Genomic DNA, 17,002 nt, shown 5'->3' with positions numbered 1-17,002 from the left:
CTTTACTTCAGCAACAGTCTAGACTTTGTCCAAATTATGGAATGGACATTGTTTTGTGGACTTATTTGAACTTTGGCACATTTTTAGTCGCCATAGTTTTTCCTTCCACTCAACTTTCTGTTCAGGGAAACTAATGGACAGTGTACCGGACAACCGTGAGATCTGCAGAGTTCACCAGCAGTGAACACGTAGGGGGCAGTGATTATGTAGGTCATAATATAACATTTTTGTAACGATAAATAGAATCTTTCACTAAGGAAAAGCAATATTATATTCATGATCGTAACAGACATAAACACTGCAAATGAATTTTTTAAAATATATGAGTTTCCCATTTAAAACTGAGTGACTGAAAAAAAATAACTATTCAAATATAACATTGTTTTACACCTGAGATCCTTATTTACAAAAAACCCTCACATCTTATCTTTACTTATATTTGGGGTCATCTGAAGCACTATAAAAAAACATTCCATTTACCACATTTTTATTTATCATGCTTCGATTTATCCTACTTCCAAGCTGCTGAGCTTCTTTTTGTCAGCCCGCTGTTGGGTCCTCGGAGCGCAGTGCCGCGTTAGTGCTGCCTTGTTGCTATCACTACCAGTCAGTTGTCACAACAGTTTCCCTGTCAGGTTTGTGCCTACGCTGTGGTGTCTCCAACAGCAGCAACAGGATTTTGAACATCCTGTTCGGCACAAAAAGCTTCACTATTGCTCCGTAAATTTGTGAAAGGAAGGACTTGCCTGAGTATTTTGGTTTTCAAGGCAGGTTGAATCCACGGTAGTGTACATGATAGCTGTGTTAATCCAGTTGAACAATGTTCAAACTAGGTTAGAAATTCATTCGTGAACCTAATTATAATTTAGTTCTTTTGTACATTATTATTTAAGAGAGCTATTGCTTTGTATAAGAAACTTGTTGTAGGTAGATTTGAATGTAATGCAGCTCAGCTCTACATAAAATTATATGGCCATGTTTTTTTTGTTTTTTTTTTGAGTCTATATTCTATAAATACAGGAGGATACGTAAGACCTTGTGTGGTACCAGACCAGTTTCCAAAGCCTAAAATAGGCTGTCATCTCTTTTTCTCAGAACTAGTCTTATCAGGAAATCTATGTATATAATAAAGGTGACTCTGACTGTTTTAAATTATTAAATTATTTAAATTGATTTTATTTTAATTATTTCTGATTTTATTTCAAAACATCTTGTTGGATCTAAAATTAATTTGTCCATTTCACTGCTTATTTGACTTCTTAATTTGGTAGACATTTGCTCCTCTGTAATTGCATAATTCAGGAGGCCTTATTTCAGTTGTAAATATTTAAACCCACAACTAAAATGTAAGCTCAAACACAAGGAAATGTAATAACCATCAAGGCAAAAGGTATCGTAGACAGATTCTGCTCTGAAGACACACTGAAACATTCTCAGCACTGGCCAGCAGAGGGAGATGCTGCACTTTCACCGCTCTCTACACAAAAGCCAGCCAGTTAAACATAGTCTGAGTAAACAAATGAGAAGATATGTCATCCATCCATCCATCCATCCATCCATCCATCCATCCATCCATCCATCCATCCATCCATCCATCCATCCANCATCCATCCATCCATCCATCCATCCATCCATCCATCCATCCATCCATCCATCCATCCATCCATCCATCCATCCATCCATCCATCCATCCATCCATTTTCTTCCCCCCACTTTGCCAATCTCCAGTAGACTCATTACGTCATTTAAGTATTGTGATTATGAGCAGACCTAAAAATGTACTATGTTCAAAAAGCTTAACAGTTGGGGCTAGCTAAATGCGCTTGTGCTTTTAATATTAATTTATGTTTAGGACTATTATACTTGAAAGATTCAACCTTTTCTGAATAAAAAAGAAAAACAGTTGCATTTTGTATTGAAGGCAATTGAGATTAATAATTAACTACATGTAATATAGGTACTTGTTATAGAACCAGTGGTTCACATTAGAATAGTCGTGTCATTTTTCCTTAATTTGAACAATATGTGCCTCTTGAAAATGTTCTTTTATTTATTTATCTTTTATTATTAATGATGACTTGTTCTTTGGGCTTTTTCAGTTTTCTTTTACTTCAGTAAGTACATTATATATGTACAAGGAAGTAGTTAGGAACATTATCTCGGATCATCAGCAGGCCAGGGAAGCAAACACTTATCACTGGGTGTTTGAGTGTACTATTCCTGAACATTTTGTACTTTAAGTTGACTCAGTTTTGAGATATTTCAGTCAGATTAAGAACATGATGCAGATATGGCATTTAACTGCACGAACAAGCTTTCATTCAAACCATTCAGCGGAAGCCCTTACTGTTTAGTCGTCTAGCTGGAAAGTGAACCATGGCTCCAGTCACGTCTTTTTCAGCCTGCTGCAGGTTTTCTTCCAAATTATGTTACCTCAATCCATCTCCCCATCAGCACCTACCTGAAGAAAAGCATCAGCATGTGTTAAAGAAGTCCAGTGTTAGCTTCCTTCAGATATAGGATGTTGTTCAAAAATGTCAATTTTTGTCTCATCTGACCAGAGCACCTTCTTCTTTCTTGCTTCTTTCACACGTTTGCTGCTGACAGTTTTTCAGTTGACAAATTGTTCCACCTGAGCTGTGAATCACTGCAGCTCCTCCAGAGCTACCAGCTTTTTGGCTGCTTCTCGGAGTAATGGTCGCTCGGTCTCTGACTATAAGTGGACAATTATAGCTGTTTGGTCGTGCTGCGCTCTTTCCATTTTCAGATAATTGAAAAGGGTTCCACAAGTTGTGCTTAGAATATTTAACAATATAATCCTGCTTAAAACTTTTCCAGACGTTATCCCTGACCTGTCTGCAGTATTGGTATTCGTGATGCTGTCTGCTTTATAATGTTCTCTAACAAACCTCTGTGATCTTAACAAAAGAGCTTAATTTATACTGAGATTAAATTACAGACAGCTGACCTTTAATTAGAACTTTTATGATGGTTTAAGCCCTTTTCCTTGCATTGGATTGCATTTAAAGGTGTCAGAGTAAAGAGGGATTAATAAACACTTCATACTTTAATTTCTATCAGCAGAAATACAAATTTCATACGTACTTAACCATGTATGAACGTAACTTTGTAGTGTTCACTAAAAAGCTGGCGAAAAAGTATGCTAACTTTAGACCCACACAATGCTTTGTGTTAGCAATGCAAGTCCAATATAATAAAATAAAGCTTACCGTCAACAGGATGGAAGTTGAGAATGTTGCAGCCAGCGGTATGAATAATTGTGTAAGACACTGTACTTGTGCTTTCCTGTTTGATGGAATATTAAATCTAAATTCACACTTTAATTTTATGTTTTTGTTCTGTGCCTGGTGTGGGATTTATACAGTGAGAATAGCTGTAGGTCAAATGCACTTCTTCACTCTGCAGCATTCCAGCCTTATTGAGTTCCACAAAACTGAGTGGCAGCTAAAGTGAAAGCCTCAACAAATGAGCTTTAAATGCACCCTGAGACCACAAAAGGTTTTCTATCCTTCAGATATATTGCTTGTAAACACGAGAGTGGATATTGACTGAAAGTGAGGCTGCAGATCACATAACTTTAAGGCTTTGACAGGCTTAGAGCTGCAGTCCAAATAAGGAGGCATTTGAAAAATTGGCTGGAATTACGTTGATTTTCTGAACAGAACATTTTAATCAACCAAAGTGACTTTGAGAGAGATTTTGAACTTATTAAGAATCTTTTTTTACTCATTATGAAGTTTAGACCAGAGAGACTTTTCGTGATTAAAATATTATCACGTACAACTCTGCAAGACATAATCAAAACAATTATTTGTTTGGCAAATTTGAGGGGGAAAAAGCCTATAGATCTTGAATAGTGAATGCTAAAATTGAAAACAAAAGGTTTTTCAATTAATTATGCACTTAAAGGAGTGATTTATGCATCTAGCTTTTGTCAGCTTTTTAAAACCTCAATTCGAATTGTAATGGATGAATGTCACATTACATATGGAAAAAAAAAACAGATTTATTAAAGTATCATTGGCATTTTAAAAGTGGTGTGTATGGTCTTTTGAGAGCCACAGTATACACAGCATAAGTCTGCATATTTCTTAACATTTTCCTTCTTCTTTAATATAAGATAAATTGCGTTGTGGGAAAAGAATTGTTCCTCTCAATGGGAACCCACCTTGTTCCATGCTGGAGGCCATTGGTGCACTGATGAGTTCCAGACAAAACAAATTGGGGGCCCAGTGAGGGAGAGAGGGAGGGAGGCCTGTTTTTGTCCGGCTCTGTGAGTCGGAATGGGCGGAGGAGCCTGGAGGAGGCGGGGTCTTCGTTTGTTCGCGTCTCGGCTGCAGGAACAAAGGGGTCCTGTAGTAGTACAAGCATAGGTATCACGGTCCTCATAGCTAATGTCTGCTAAAACGTAGGTATTGTATTATTGCAGGTCGGTTGAAATCGGTGGAAGTAGCGGGAGGCTTTTTTCTGTCATATGGCCGCCGCCTTTTGGACCTTGACAGTGAATTATCAACGGTAAACGCTGGAGCTTTCTCCATCCTGCCGCTCCGGCTAGCAGCGAGGCTAGCTGGCAAGAAACACCGAGCCGAGGCGTTGAACGACGCCGACTTTTTCTGAACCTTTCTCTGCAGGTAGTTAAAAACTTTTAGCTATACATATTCAGTTGCAAGCCTGTGTAACAATGAAACACTGAAACGGGTCGCTGGTTGGCAATAAAAGAACTTAAAGGCGTACGGTGGTTATGGTGGTCATTTAGCTAGTAGGTTAATAGCTTAGCAATGGCATCCGTCTTTAAACGGTTACCGTTAATGAGGACGGCCCAGCAGTCAGTTCACGCCTGGTCCCGACAGGTAAACTGGATGCTGCCACACGGTTAAATGCATACGGTGCATTATTACTCACAGAGGTATAACATGACTCCGCTGACCTGCTGTGGAAGTATGCTGAAGAGTGTTTGCACATTGATGTTTTATTGGCTGAGGGCCATCCTCTGGATGCAGCTCTATTGTTTGCAGTGAAGGAGTTTGGGCGGACTAAATTACACCAAGGTCTTTTTATGTGGAGTTAACCTCTGTGAGATCTGGAGCGCCTCAGCACTTCTCATATGTTTGAATGAGTTATTTATTTTCATCTATATATTTAAAAAAAATACTTTAACAACCTGATTATTACGACTTAGTTTTTTTCTTGCTTTAATTGCGTTAGAGATGCTTGTGATTTATTTTAACAGTGTTTTGACTTTGAAAATCTAAGAACATTTGTTTTTTTGATGCCTTGAATAGCTGTAAATGGGTCGGTTTTGTAGATTTGATGTTTTTTGGGGGTGGATAGGTCTGATTTAAAGCTAGTGTTGTTTACAGTAAAGTAGTTTAGGTGGACTAAATTACTGCCTGAGATGCCTTTACAGCTCCCATAGGATGAAAGCTGTTTAAAGGCTGCAGTTATTTACATTCAACTCCTATTACTTTAACATTAGCTGGTTATTTGAATCGGCCTCTTTAATAAAACATTTGTGGATTTTGCCTATTTAAATTATATATATTTTAGGTCTTAGTAAAGTGATTTGTTTTTATTTTTGTAAACTATTAAATTCCATGCTTACCAAAGGTGCCTTTCCTGACTTTTTCCCTAATTGCTGATTTTTATTTATTTTTCTCTTCTTCTATTTGGTCTGACCTTCCAGTTCATATTCTGACTAATTTAGTCGTTTTTTTTAATCACACAAAGCAAAACAGATGAATGTTCTCCAAGCTATATGATTGGGAGAGTAAGTTTTGAATAGACAATTTAGCAACGAGGTCATTTGAATGTATGCATCAAAACATATGTCTATAATCATGTATAATGCTTACTTTAAAGATTTCAAAAGATGACAGTTTTATTTTTTTTACCAACTGCTGTGCTTTTTCGATATGCATAAATTTACTTCATTAAAACAAAGAGTTTAAACGTAGGACCGAATGCAGTCTGGGACTAATGAACAGGATTCTTGGGGAGCAGGTGAAAAGGTCAGATGTAAAGCATATAATGCCATTGTTGAGTTTCCCCACTGCTGGTTTAGCCCTTATCATAATAGGGAGTGGAGAATGACCTGCTTTGACTCTCAGATTTGCTGAAGAAAGGAGGAAGAGGTTGAAAGCAAATGAAGGAGGGGTCCTATTTGTTCAAGGGATTGGCATCCCTTTTTACCCAAGTTAATGTGCGTATTGCAATCACCATTTGGGGGAGTAGTCTCACAGTTCCCGTTTATAACTGCACAAAAAACTGATGAGAAAATATTGAAATGAAATTCCTGTAAGATTTGATTCTTTCTTTGGCGTTCCTTGTCGTTAGTGTGTGTGTGTGTGTGTGTGTCCCCTGCTGTTTTTAATTAGGTGTGATCCTGTTTTCTTTTGCCAAACTGACAGTGACAGACTGCTGTGTATAGATATTGAATTACAGGAACATTGCGCTGCCCTCAGGTGTCTTGTCTGAGAATATTTGATCTGAAAAGTGTAACGTGTCAACATTTTTAACAGAGAACGCGCACGTTTAATAAGCTTTTAGGATGTGTGACATCTATGACTGCAAAGAATCCGGACCACATACATGAAATTCATCATGCATTAGAAATATTGTTTGCATTTGTGGAAAAACAAAGCTGGAAAAAAAGAGCTGTGTCTACCAAATCTGGGTCAAATTTACAGAGCTTATACTCTCTTGCTTTTTCAGTTCAGTACTGTGATTATTTATGAAATATTCTTGTTTGACCATGATTACATGAAGTTTTGGATCATGCTGTTTGCATATGCATCTCAAGCAGAGCTGCAGAATAGATTTATTTTTTTTAAACATTGTTTGAACATGGCTGGGTTGTCTGGGGAAAAAAAGGGTTAACAGCAGCCAGCGTATGAAGTAGGGGGGGATGGGTACTCTGTGCAACTTAAGGGGGGAGTCATGCACACGCACATACACAAAGAGTGAAAAGATTGTTTTCTTCTGGGATCACACGTCTAATGCAGATGGCTGCATGAAAAGGTACAAGAAAATGACAACAAACCAGGCCACCTTTGCTTTCATCTGCCTACTTGACTGATTATTTGCCTCAGATGTGCAAAGGCTAATAAATGCCCTCGTGATGATTTGTTTTCTTGTCCATTTAGTAGATTGAAGATGCATTAGATAATGAATGCGGCAGGAAATTGTTTTTGCAGCATGCTTTCATTTGAGCAAATCGCAACCAAATCATCCAACATTAGATTACTTAGTTGATGCTGTGATTTGAATGCAGTAAATCCAAAGTAATCTAAATCTCCTTTTTAATTCTCTGCTCCCCCTCCCCCCMCCCCTTCTCTCTCTCTCTCTCTCTCTCGCTCTTTTTTTTTTTTCTGTGCAGGCTGTTCGTCAAAATCATTCAAACTGTACTCTCCTAAGGAACCCCCCAACGGTGGCAGCTTTCCCCCCTTCCACCCAGGCGCTATGCTGGACAGAGATGTGGGGTAGGTGTCAGTTTCAGAGAGGGTTCTAAAACTTGGAACTACTCTTTCAACTTTTTGATTCACTAATTGGTTATCTTGGTCTATATAAATGTACATTTGTGTCCTTTTCAGTTTTTTTTATTTGGTCTTACTCTCTACTATCAAGTTTTGAATTATTTACAGATACAAATTGATAAGTAATATGTTTTTGATCCTTGCATCTTAAAAATTTAAATGTGATTAACAACATTTACTTTAAAGAGTTAAGTCTTTTGTAATGATCTACATTTGTAAGACTTTTTTTCTACACTTTTAGGCCTACACCTATGTACCCACCATCATACATGGAGCCTGGAATGGGGTGAGCATGCTCAGCTTGGAACATACGGTCATCTTGTTGGTCTGAATGCACATTTTATATATGCAACCCAGATATATTTTCTGTCAGAACTTAATATCCTGGAATCTTTTATTTAACCTTGTTTATCAGCTATGTGTGATATAAGGGTTCCTTTGCAGCCTTAAAGTCTGCTGTGTGGTTTTAAAACTGAGACTTTTTTAGGCGTTAAACAAAGCACTGAAACTCCAAATGTTACTTTATTCCATTAGTAAAGTTGTAATAAAACATTTCAAACTCTTTATTTATTAAAATCTGTATTTGATGTAGGAACATTCATTTCCGCTCTGACAAACCTTCAAGCTGCAGTATGTAACTTTTGTACAAGTTATTTGCTTTACATTTCTTAAGGTGGTAATGATATTTGTAAAACTTGTCACCATGTCGTGATGGTATGTTATAGCATGAGTAATCTGTGAAAAGATCAGTCTCCTCCCTGTGCTGCTATTACCATCTGAAGAAATGCACCGCTCCTGACCAAAAACAACCAGTCAGAGCCAGAAGGGAGGGTGTTGGCACTGTCAAACTCTTTTACTCGCTGCTAGATGTTAATAGCTGCTAATGGCAGAAAAAAAATAAAAACAATACCATTACTGGAAAGCCATGCTGACTAGCCTGAGCATTTACAGTAGCTGTGCTAGCTTTAGGGAGAATGAGCAGCACCATACAAGATTGTGACTGATGGCACGAAGACCCTCCTCCTGGTTATGATTGGTTGTTTCGATGTGGCACTGGGAGATGGTTGTTTACATTAAGTTTGCTGAAGCCAGATCTGCCCAAAATATTTGTGTACAGTATCCCATGTCACAAAGTTACATTTGGTTTAGTTAATCAGATGGACAAAATTTTAAACTTGTCATTTTTGCGACAATATGAAGTATTAAAAATAAGATCAGTTAATTTTTTCTGCGTTTGCAATAGATTGCAGAGCTATAAATGTATTGCATTGCATAGAGACAAACACAAAGGATTCTCCTTAAGATTATACCCAATACATAGTTTGGGTTCTTGCATACACCAAGCAGATTAAACTGCATGTGTAATAATATTTCAAAGTATATCTATATTTATTGACGCTGTCATGGAACCAACAGTCATAAAATAGTTTGTCACAATTTTTCCAAATACAATTACTCCGAATAATCCCTCTTTAGCTTGGAAGCAATTCTTGACGTGTTATATTTCAAGTTTTGTGTTCTGCCTAATGTTGATCCCCATGGCTGATACTCATTCTTAGTGACTGAGATACCATATCATACCAACTTCATTTATAAAGCACTTTAAAAACAACCACAGCTGATACAAAGTGGTGTACATTAAAACACAACATAACAATAATAAAAAAATAAAAACTCTTACAGTTTAAAAACAAAACATACAATTTAAAACTAGATCCCGCTGGTGTTGAAAGCCAAGTAAAATAAATGGGTTTTAAGATGAACTTTAAAAGTGGACAGTGAAGGGGCCTCTCTGACCTGCAAAGGCAAGTCGTTCCATAACTTGGGGCCAATGACGGAGAAAGCCCTGTCCCCTCTGAGCTTCCTCCTGGATTCTAAAAGTCGCCACAGTAGGGATATTTAGAGTAAAAATGAGGGTAATTTAAATCTGATAGCACCACAGTGTTCATTGATATCATTAGTTATGTTGCTAATATGCAGCCCAAGCTGAATCTGAGAACACCTCCTGATGCTGGAGTGTTGCTGCTTCAGACTCCAGAATGAGCCGTCAGTGAAATCAGAACGCCTCAGCACAAATATCACATTGTTTCATAGCAGTTATGTTTCAGAATCAAAGCATGCCGCTACAGACATTAAAATGCCTGACTGTTTGTTTTTTAATAAACTGTGCTGAACTCAATTCCCATGTGGTGCACGAAAGTGAGGGGAAAAAGTTATTTTTGTAAAAATAAAAAGCTGTTAGACTCTAATCACTTATTTTGCCACAGCTTAAAATTTGTCGAGTCACTCCGAATGTTTGGTAAAGGAATAACTGCACTAAACTGAATGAAGTTGAAACACTTTAGTGCAAGAAAAGGAAAGCAACAGGGTTGAGTTTCAATTTACAACTAGGCTTTGTACAGCAAGAAGTTGTGAACATTTCACAACACTTGCACTCACTTTCTCGCTCAACAGAATTAAAATCACTTTTAATAAAAGCATATGAGATATCTCTCTATGGAGCAAGACAGCGGCTGCATTCACATTGACGAGACACAATCCTGGAGCATCAGATTGTTTTAAATATGCATCTCTGAAAATAAACACTTTATCATATTGCGAAGTTATTGTTGTGTATTCCTCAAAGTGATTTTGATGAGAGGGTTTCTTCTCCCAGCCTCAACAAACGCCAAAAGAGGAAATTTATGCTTTAATTAATATTTCCCCTAAGCTTTGCTGCTCTTTACCTAAATGTGAGCCCTGTGATTACAACATGGGGGATTTGATTTAACCGTTTGCAAATACAAAACATTCCTATGTTTAGATGTCCATTAACTCCTCTGTTCAGAGTAATATTTTAAGGTTTTAAACATTTCCTGTTCTGTGCCGTAAATGCTTAATTATTTTAATTAATTACTCATTTGACATTTGACTCATCTTATTGTTTCAGGAGACCCACACCGTATGGGAACCAGACAGATTACCGGATATATGAGCTAAACAAAAGATTACAGAATTGGACAGAGGTGAGTGCTGTTCCTAGCTCGGTTCAAAACGTACTTTTTAAAGCTTTTATCGACATTTTTTGCCTCACCTAAAGTTAACTCCTAAAGTCCTACACAATCAGATACTCTTCTACATGGTAGTAAAAACATTACTGGATATTTTTAATTTTTTTGCACCTGTAGTCTGTTTCATGATTTTTGAAGTTGCTGTACCTTTTATGCTCTCAGTGTAGATGAGACAACAAGCCCATCTAAGCTGACCACTGAGCATTGTTGTAATTTTACCTACAGTTTAATGCCCATCAGTGTCTAATATACTTAAGCATGCTTTGTTTAAAGTGTTTTGCCAAGCTTGTCTTTTGGACGTTGCACAACAAACACACATTGTAAGAGTTTCAAGTTCTTTTTAAGATTTTGGCGTATTTAATTAGTCTTGGACGCATTCTCCTGTATTCCTTTTCTCTGTAGACAGCGTGAATTTTCCCTTCTCCAACCACTTCTGATAGTTTGGTTAAATTGAATCTACATATTGTTTCAGGACTGTGACAATCTCTGGTGGGATGCCTTCACTACAGAGTTTTTTGAGGATGACGCCATGCTCACAGTTACTTTCTGTCTGGAAGACGGCCCCAAACGATACAGTGAGAGATACTTTACTGCTGCTTATGTGGACTTTGTTTGACGTCCTGTCTCTTTTGTTTCTTTGCTGTGTTTTCTTACGTTGTTTTTTTTGTTCTCAGCGATCGGCAGGACGTTGATTCCTCGATACTTCAGAAGTATTTTTGAGGGAGGTGCAACAGAGCTGTTTTACGTTTTGAAGCATCCAAAGGAGTCTTTTCACAGTAACTTTGTGTCTCTTGACTGTGACCAATGCACCATGGTGACTCAAAATGGCAAACCCATGTTTACACAGGTAAACATTTTGGTACCATTCTCCTACTCGGTTGATTAAAAAGCTAATTTTCTCCAGTTCCTCTGACCGTCTCTCCTGTGGATTAGGTGTGTGTTGAGGGTCGCCTGTATCTAGAATTTATGTTTGACGACATGATGAGAATCAAGACATGGCACTTCAGCATCAGGCAACACAGAGAGGTTTTGCCAAGGAGCATTTTGGCTATGCATGTAAGTGTGAGCTAATGGAAATTTGCATGCATTAAAAACTTTTTCACTCCATATTCTATTTTATTAATTCACCTTTTTTACCTTAACCGCCAAGGATCCTCAGATGCTCGATCAGCTAGCTAAAAACATCACGAGGTGTGGGCTGTCCAACTCGACGCTCAACTACCTCCGTGTAAGAAAGCTTTCTTTTAAACCTTCTATTCTTTTTTTTCTTTTTTTTTCCCTCCCACACTTTGAGTGTAAAGGTAAAATTTGACATATGTTGCCTTTTTATTTCCCTGAAGTTATGTGTGATATTGGAGCCGATGCAGGAGTTGATGTCCAGACACAAGACTTACAGTTTGAGTCCAAGAGACTGTCTGAAAACCTGTCTTTTCCAGAAATGGCAAAGGATGGTCGCGCCTCCAGGTAACCCCCGAGTGCATATTATGCTCCTAAACTATACTGTAATCACCAACCAATTCCATGATGCAATGTGCTGAAAACCTATTATACACCATATTTTGTAAGAATACAATCGCCAGCCTAAATATATATATTGTCTATTTTATGTGGCACACCAGGACAACACAGTACATAATTGTGATGTGTAAGAAAAATGATGGAGCCGTATTTGAGGTTGATCCAAATTTGGTGGTAGCAGCATAATGCTCTTCTATTTACAAAGATTTGTCTGACGGTCCGTCTTCATAAAGAGCCCGTTGGCAGGTCAGACAAGTATGGCTCTTGAGAATCTGTGGCAAGACTTGAAATTGACTTTCAGATTTCCTCCATCCAGTTAATCTTTTATACCCACTTCAATCATGTGTTGCATAAAATCCCAATAAACTAAGCTGAAGTTTGTAGTTGTACCATTAAGAGGTTTGTGAATACTTTAGCTGGGTACTGTAATTTCAGAAGTACAGATGATATAAAAACCATTCCACTAAACTAAACGCACCTTCTCTAATCTGCATGCAGCTGAGCCAGCAAGACAAGCTCCAAACAAGCGGCGGAAAAGGAAAGTGTCCGGCGGAAGCAACGTGAGCTCCGGCGGAGGCGGCAATAACAACAGCAACAGCAAAAAGAAAAGTCCGGCCAACAGTTTCTCACTCTCCAACCAGGTACCTGTAAGCATTGCTACCTCCTGACTGACCTACAGTTGATTGTGACAAGCAGAAGAGCAGTGAGGTTACAAAGTAATTTGATGTGTCGTAAACCAAGCAGCAGGTGAGGACGGTCTAAATGCGGTTTGGATTCAGACGGGGTTCAGGGATAAGTTTACTTTTCCCAAACTTAAACCTAATTAGTGACATGCTAGACTTCACATGTGTACCAGTAATGGGCAGTCCCTGGTCCTCTGGTGCCAGAGTTTATGTCGAGGATGCACATGCGATCTCACTCTTTGATTAGTGCAGAATGTATTTTTGGGGCGTGTAGCTGAATAACCTTGCTGTGATTTATTTATTTATTTTTGTTCATTGGAACAGTTGGGTTTGGTGTTGGCTACAACCAAGCTCATCATCAAAGCGCCTGATTCACACATAACATCTGTCTTTGCCTTCATGGTTGCTTGATTGAGCAAATGAGACCCGAGGTGGAATGAACCCCCCTGTGCTGCAGCACTTAAGGATCAGGGATGCCCAGCTGTGTCAACCCTGGTTCTTGGAATAGTCCAGACAGATACCCTTGCCCCGCTAAGTTCAACTGTAATGGGTTAATCGCTCAAAATTTAGAGGTTTTTGTTTTTCCGTAAAATGTGACTGTGTAGCGTATATGATGCGTTTCATTCATTAAGATCAAGTTGAATGACTAAAAACTGAACCCAGTTGGTTTGCACCTGGACCACATGGGGAAAAATCCTCCCATTAAGCCGCCGTACAGCCATTCATTGCGCGAGCATCCCCCCCCACCCCCAGTATTATGGGGATAATGTGTACCGGCCCTTGCTGTCCCCTTTAGGATGTGATGATGGTGGGAGAGCCCACACTGATGGGAGGGGAGTTTGGTGACGAAGACGAGCGTCTGATCACACGGCTGGAGAACACGCAGTACGATGGGGCGAATGGCCTGGACGATGAGGACAGTTTCAACAGCTCGCCTGCACTAGGGGCTCACTCGCCCTGGAACAGCAAAGCCCCCTCCAGTCAGGAGAGCAAGAATGAAAACTCCCAGTCATCCCAGTAGACGGCTGAGATCTAAGTCAGATGTAAAAAAAAAAAAAAAAAAAAGAGTTAAAAACTACTGGGACCTTGCCTCAGCCATGACAATAGCAGGATGGATGAGGGAGGGCTGCACTGAGCACTCGTATTGAATTGATGTTTAAAACTGTACCATCGCTGGGAAAGCAGAGTCAGTGAGAGAAATTAAAGCTGGTGGGCCGACGCTTGAGGCAAAACTCTGTATCTCCTGCAGATTGTTGCACATAATTAGTGGTGCTCAGCCTCGTCCCCCTCCGTCGCTTTGGCTGTTGTCAGTCCTCTTAAAGGAGTGGTAATGGTGTTGTTCGCCCGCGCGTCCACTCTCACCACAAAGCTGAGCCAGTGTCGACGTGTCCCATCAGAGTGCTCACCGCTGCGGTCACGTCGGTGGGTTTTTGTTCCAACCTCGGGTCTCTCAGCTGTGCGTTTCTTTTTTTCCCCTCCCCTTGAAGACGCACCTCATTGTTTCTGTTGGTCTCACTGTCACTGAAAGAAAAATGCTTAGCCTTAATTATTACCTTAACCTGACCTTTTTGCAGGCTGTAAACATCCAACTATGTGCACTTAAAGTGTCAAAATTCATCGTTCAGTTTTTAAAAACTCAATTATTTGTTTTTGTAGGACCTGGTTGGAACAAAAACCTGTACAGTGCCGGAGCTTGAGGACCGGAGTTGAGAACCACTACGCAAAATCTCTTAACACACACACACTCACACATTCACCTACACACACACGCACCCACCCACCCACACACACAGACAGACAGACCAGTCCACGCACCAACAAACACTGTCGCCTACATCTGTGGCCCCAAACAGTGAGGTACTGGAGAGAGGTGGTACGCAGCATGTCTGGACCAGAGCACCAGACGCCACAAAGTTGTTTTTATTTTCTATATTTTAGATTTTTTTTTTTTTGTTTGTTTGTTTTTTATGTAAAGTATTTGAAAAAAACTGGCAACCAAACAATAACACCCCAGGATTTTCTTTGCATTGTTTTCCACTATTAACGGAAAACAGTTGGTCTCACTATTTTTCTTATAGACTTTTCTATAAGAAAAATAGAAAAGTATTTTTCTTATGAAATTGACGTGTATTTTTTTTTTCCTATTACTGCTTATGTAAGAAATGTAAAACATTTGAGACTTTCAGTATATTAATGTATAATTATTGCTGTTAGATAATTTTTAATGTGGTGATAATAACTCTGTAAGCTTTTGTCATCCATCATCTGGCAGAGGTGTGGACCTGAGTCAAACATTTAATTACTTTAGACACGACTTTAGGAGAAATCACAAGAGTAGAATCTCAACTTGGACTTTACCGCCATTGACTTGTGACTTCATTTAGATTTAAACTTTTTAACTTGAAAATGGTTGAAATTTTGTCCTATGCGAAAAGTATGTTTTTCAACGTATTTTTTATTTTTTGCCATTTCTTGAATCAAATAATGTTAAAACACCTAGAGGAATTTTTTTGGGGGGAAGGTTAATAAGTTCAGGCTCAACTGCTTGTTATGACAAGAAAACACAGCTGTTGAAACACATTAATACACTTTAGAAATTAGGATTACTTTTTTTAAGTTAAATATTTGAGCATATTCCTGGCTTAAAGAAAGTTTTAAGTTTAAGATTTTAGATCTGACCTGAAACTTGAACATCTTGGCTTTCGACTTGACTTGGGACTGGCAGAACAATGACTTTCTCCCACCTCTGCTGTCTGGCCTCTGTAATAAACAGTTTGTACTACTGCGCTACAGCTAATCTGATGCGAATCCAAAGCAGAACTGCGGTTACTCGTTTCCCCACTAAATCTCCATCTAATGTCCCATCCTTGCAAAACTGTCTATTTTGTCCTTAAATCTCTTATTCTTCGGGAGGGTAAGGGAGCGGGGTTCTTCAGAAAAAATATAGTGACAGAAAACTCGAATTTGCTACTCAGAATATTTTAAAAATCAAGTTTTAACTGGATTGTAAAATAGGAAAACTTTTGTATTAAGCTTCCCAGCAATGTTTTTAAATTACAACAAAGAAAGCTGCAGACCAAGGAGCTCCATGTAAAGACTCTTACACACTGCGCTGTTTTTATTTTTAATATTTTTTGTTGGCTTTCCTCCTCATGTTTGTGTCTGTGCTTGTATATTTTTAGGTAGTACTTTCTGTAAAAGTTCTATGTATTCCTTTGAACTATGAGAAACTCAATCTAATGTAAAGAGATGGAAAAAAAAAAGAAGCCCTGTAAGTTGTTTTAAAAAACATGATTTTTAATGGTACAATCACTGATGAAATAACTTTACCTTCATTTTAGCAAACTATTTATTTTTCTATGTACTGATGTTCTGTTCAGGTTTAACCCATCTGTACAATACTCATGATTATATCTGGAGGAATTTGTGCTGCTGCTGAGTCAGAATGCTTATCACAGTGATGCTGTGTTTGACATAAATCTAGCGAGTCAGTTGCTTTCTCAGTAAAAACACGTCATAGCCGTGCCATAAGTTTCTGCTCTGAAAGTCACATCCTTGTAAATACAGATATTTCTGTTTTTCTGTGCCACAGTGGTGCAGCTTTCAATAAGACTTAAGTTTAAAACTTTTTACACATTTTTGTTAAGTCCTGTAACTACATCAATAATTTGGGGGTAAATTCACCTATGTAGTTGGTAAATCGATGCAGTTCAAGTTGCTGTCAGTGTGCAGGTACACACGTAGTGAAACGGTGAAACCCCGATTCGTCCACCAGGGGTCCCCCTAAGCACCAGACTGAGCAGCTGGACAGTTTCCTCCACCATCGTGTACAAAATCCACAACAAGCTGTCGTGTTTTAAACCCTTTTTCCAACTGTCTCCCAGTGCCTCCTCGGCTACTTTTTATTTGTGGTGTATCAGTTCAGAAGGCGGACATGAAATCAAATGCAGGGTCGACTTACCAGCACTCTGTGCTGGTAAGTCGAACATAATACATACATATTATGTTCAAACTGTAACATATTATGTTAGTTTGACATAATATGGGAAATATAAGTGTGTGAGGCAGAGAAATGGCAATGCACCTGTAGCTGGCTCTTGTAGCACCTTGTCACAGGGGTGGTTTTATATATTTCTTTGCCAGGTTTCTGTCAGTAATAATTATTGTATGTTATCAATAAAGATGGATTTTCACTGAA

The 17,002-nt window shown here is 38.6% G+C and overlaps 1 protein-coding gene and 1 long non-coding RNA gene across 5 annotated transcripts in view; one reads left to right on the top strand and one right to left on the bottom strand.

Moving 5' to 3' along the window:
• Nucleotides 1-4,272, bottom strand: part of LOC103476928 (uncharacterized) — a 9,038-nt gene extending 4,766 nt beyond the window's left edge. For both annotated transcript variants that reach the window (XR_001777368.1, XR_535565.2), the window contains exons 1-2: nt 4,190-4,272; nt 2,348-2,461 (exon numbers count right to left, since the gene is read on the bottom strand). This is a non-coding gene — a long non-coding RNA (uncharacterized LOC103476928). The remainder of the gene's footprint in view (nt 1-2,347; nt 2,462-4,189) is intronic.
• The window catches only part of ldb1a (LIM domain binding 1a), a 25,650-nt gene extending 8,648 nt beyond the window's left edge, over nt 1-17,002 (top strand). The window contains exons 1-11 of one of the 3 annotated variants that reach the window (XM_008429683.2): nt 4,395-4,652; nt 7,397-7,499; nt 7,795-7,839; nt 10,483-10,558; nt 11,076-11,178; nt 11,278-11,450; nt 11,537-11,659; nt 11,754-11,831; nt 11,944-12,067; nt 12,620-12,762; nt 13,601-13,869. In XM_008429683.2, coding sequence (XP_008427905.1) covers nt 7,480-7,499; nt 7,795-7,839; nt 10,483-10,558; nt 11,076-11,178; nt 11,278-11,450; nt 11,537-11,659; nt 11,754-11,831; nt 11,944-12,067; nt 12,620-12,762; nt 13,601-13,825 — 1,110 coding nt within the window. In that variant the 5' untranslated portion in view covers nt 4,395-4,652; nt 7,397-7,479 and the 3' untranslated portion in view covers nt 13,826-13,869. Of the gene's footprint in view, nt 1-4,394; nt 4,653-7,396; nt 7,500-7,794; nt 7,840-10,482; nt 10,559-11,075; nt 11,179-11,277; nt 11,451-11,536; nt 11,660-11,753; nt 11,832-11,943; nt 12,068-12,619; nt 12,763-13,600; nt 13,870-14,460 lie in introns of those variants that run through there. The other 2 variants (XM_008429684.2, XM_008429682.2) reach the window with 2 other exon arrangements.

Source organism: Poecilia reticulata, linkage group LG15 (genome assembly GCF_000633615.1).
Source record: "Poecilia reticulata strain Guanapo linkage group LG15, Guppy_female_1.0+MT, whole genome shotgun sequence".
Classification (NCBI taxonomy): domain Eukaryota; kingdom Metazoa; phylum Chordata; class Actinopteri; order Cyprinodontiformes; family Poeciliidae; genus Poecilia; species Poecilia reticulata.
This window is presented reverse-complemented; position numbering and strand designations above follow the sequence as displayed.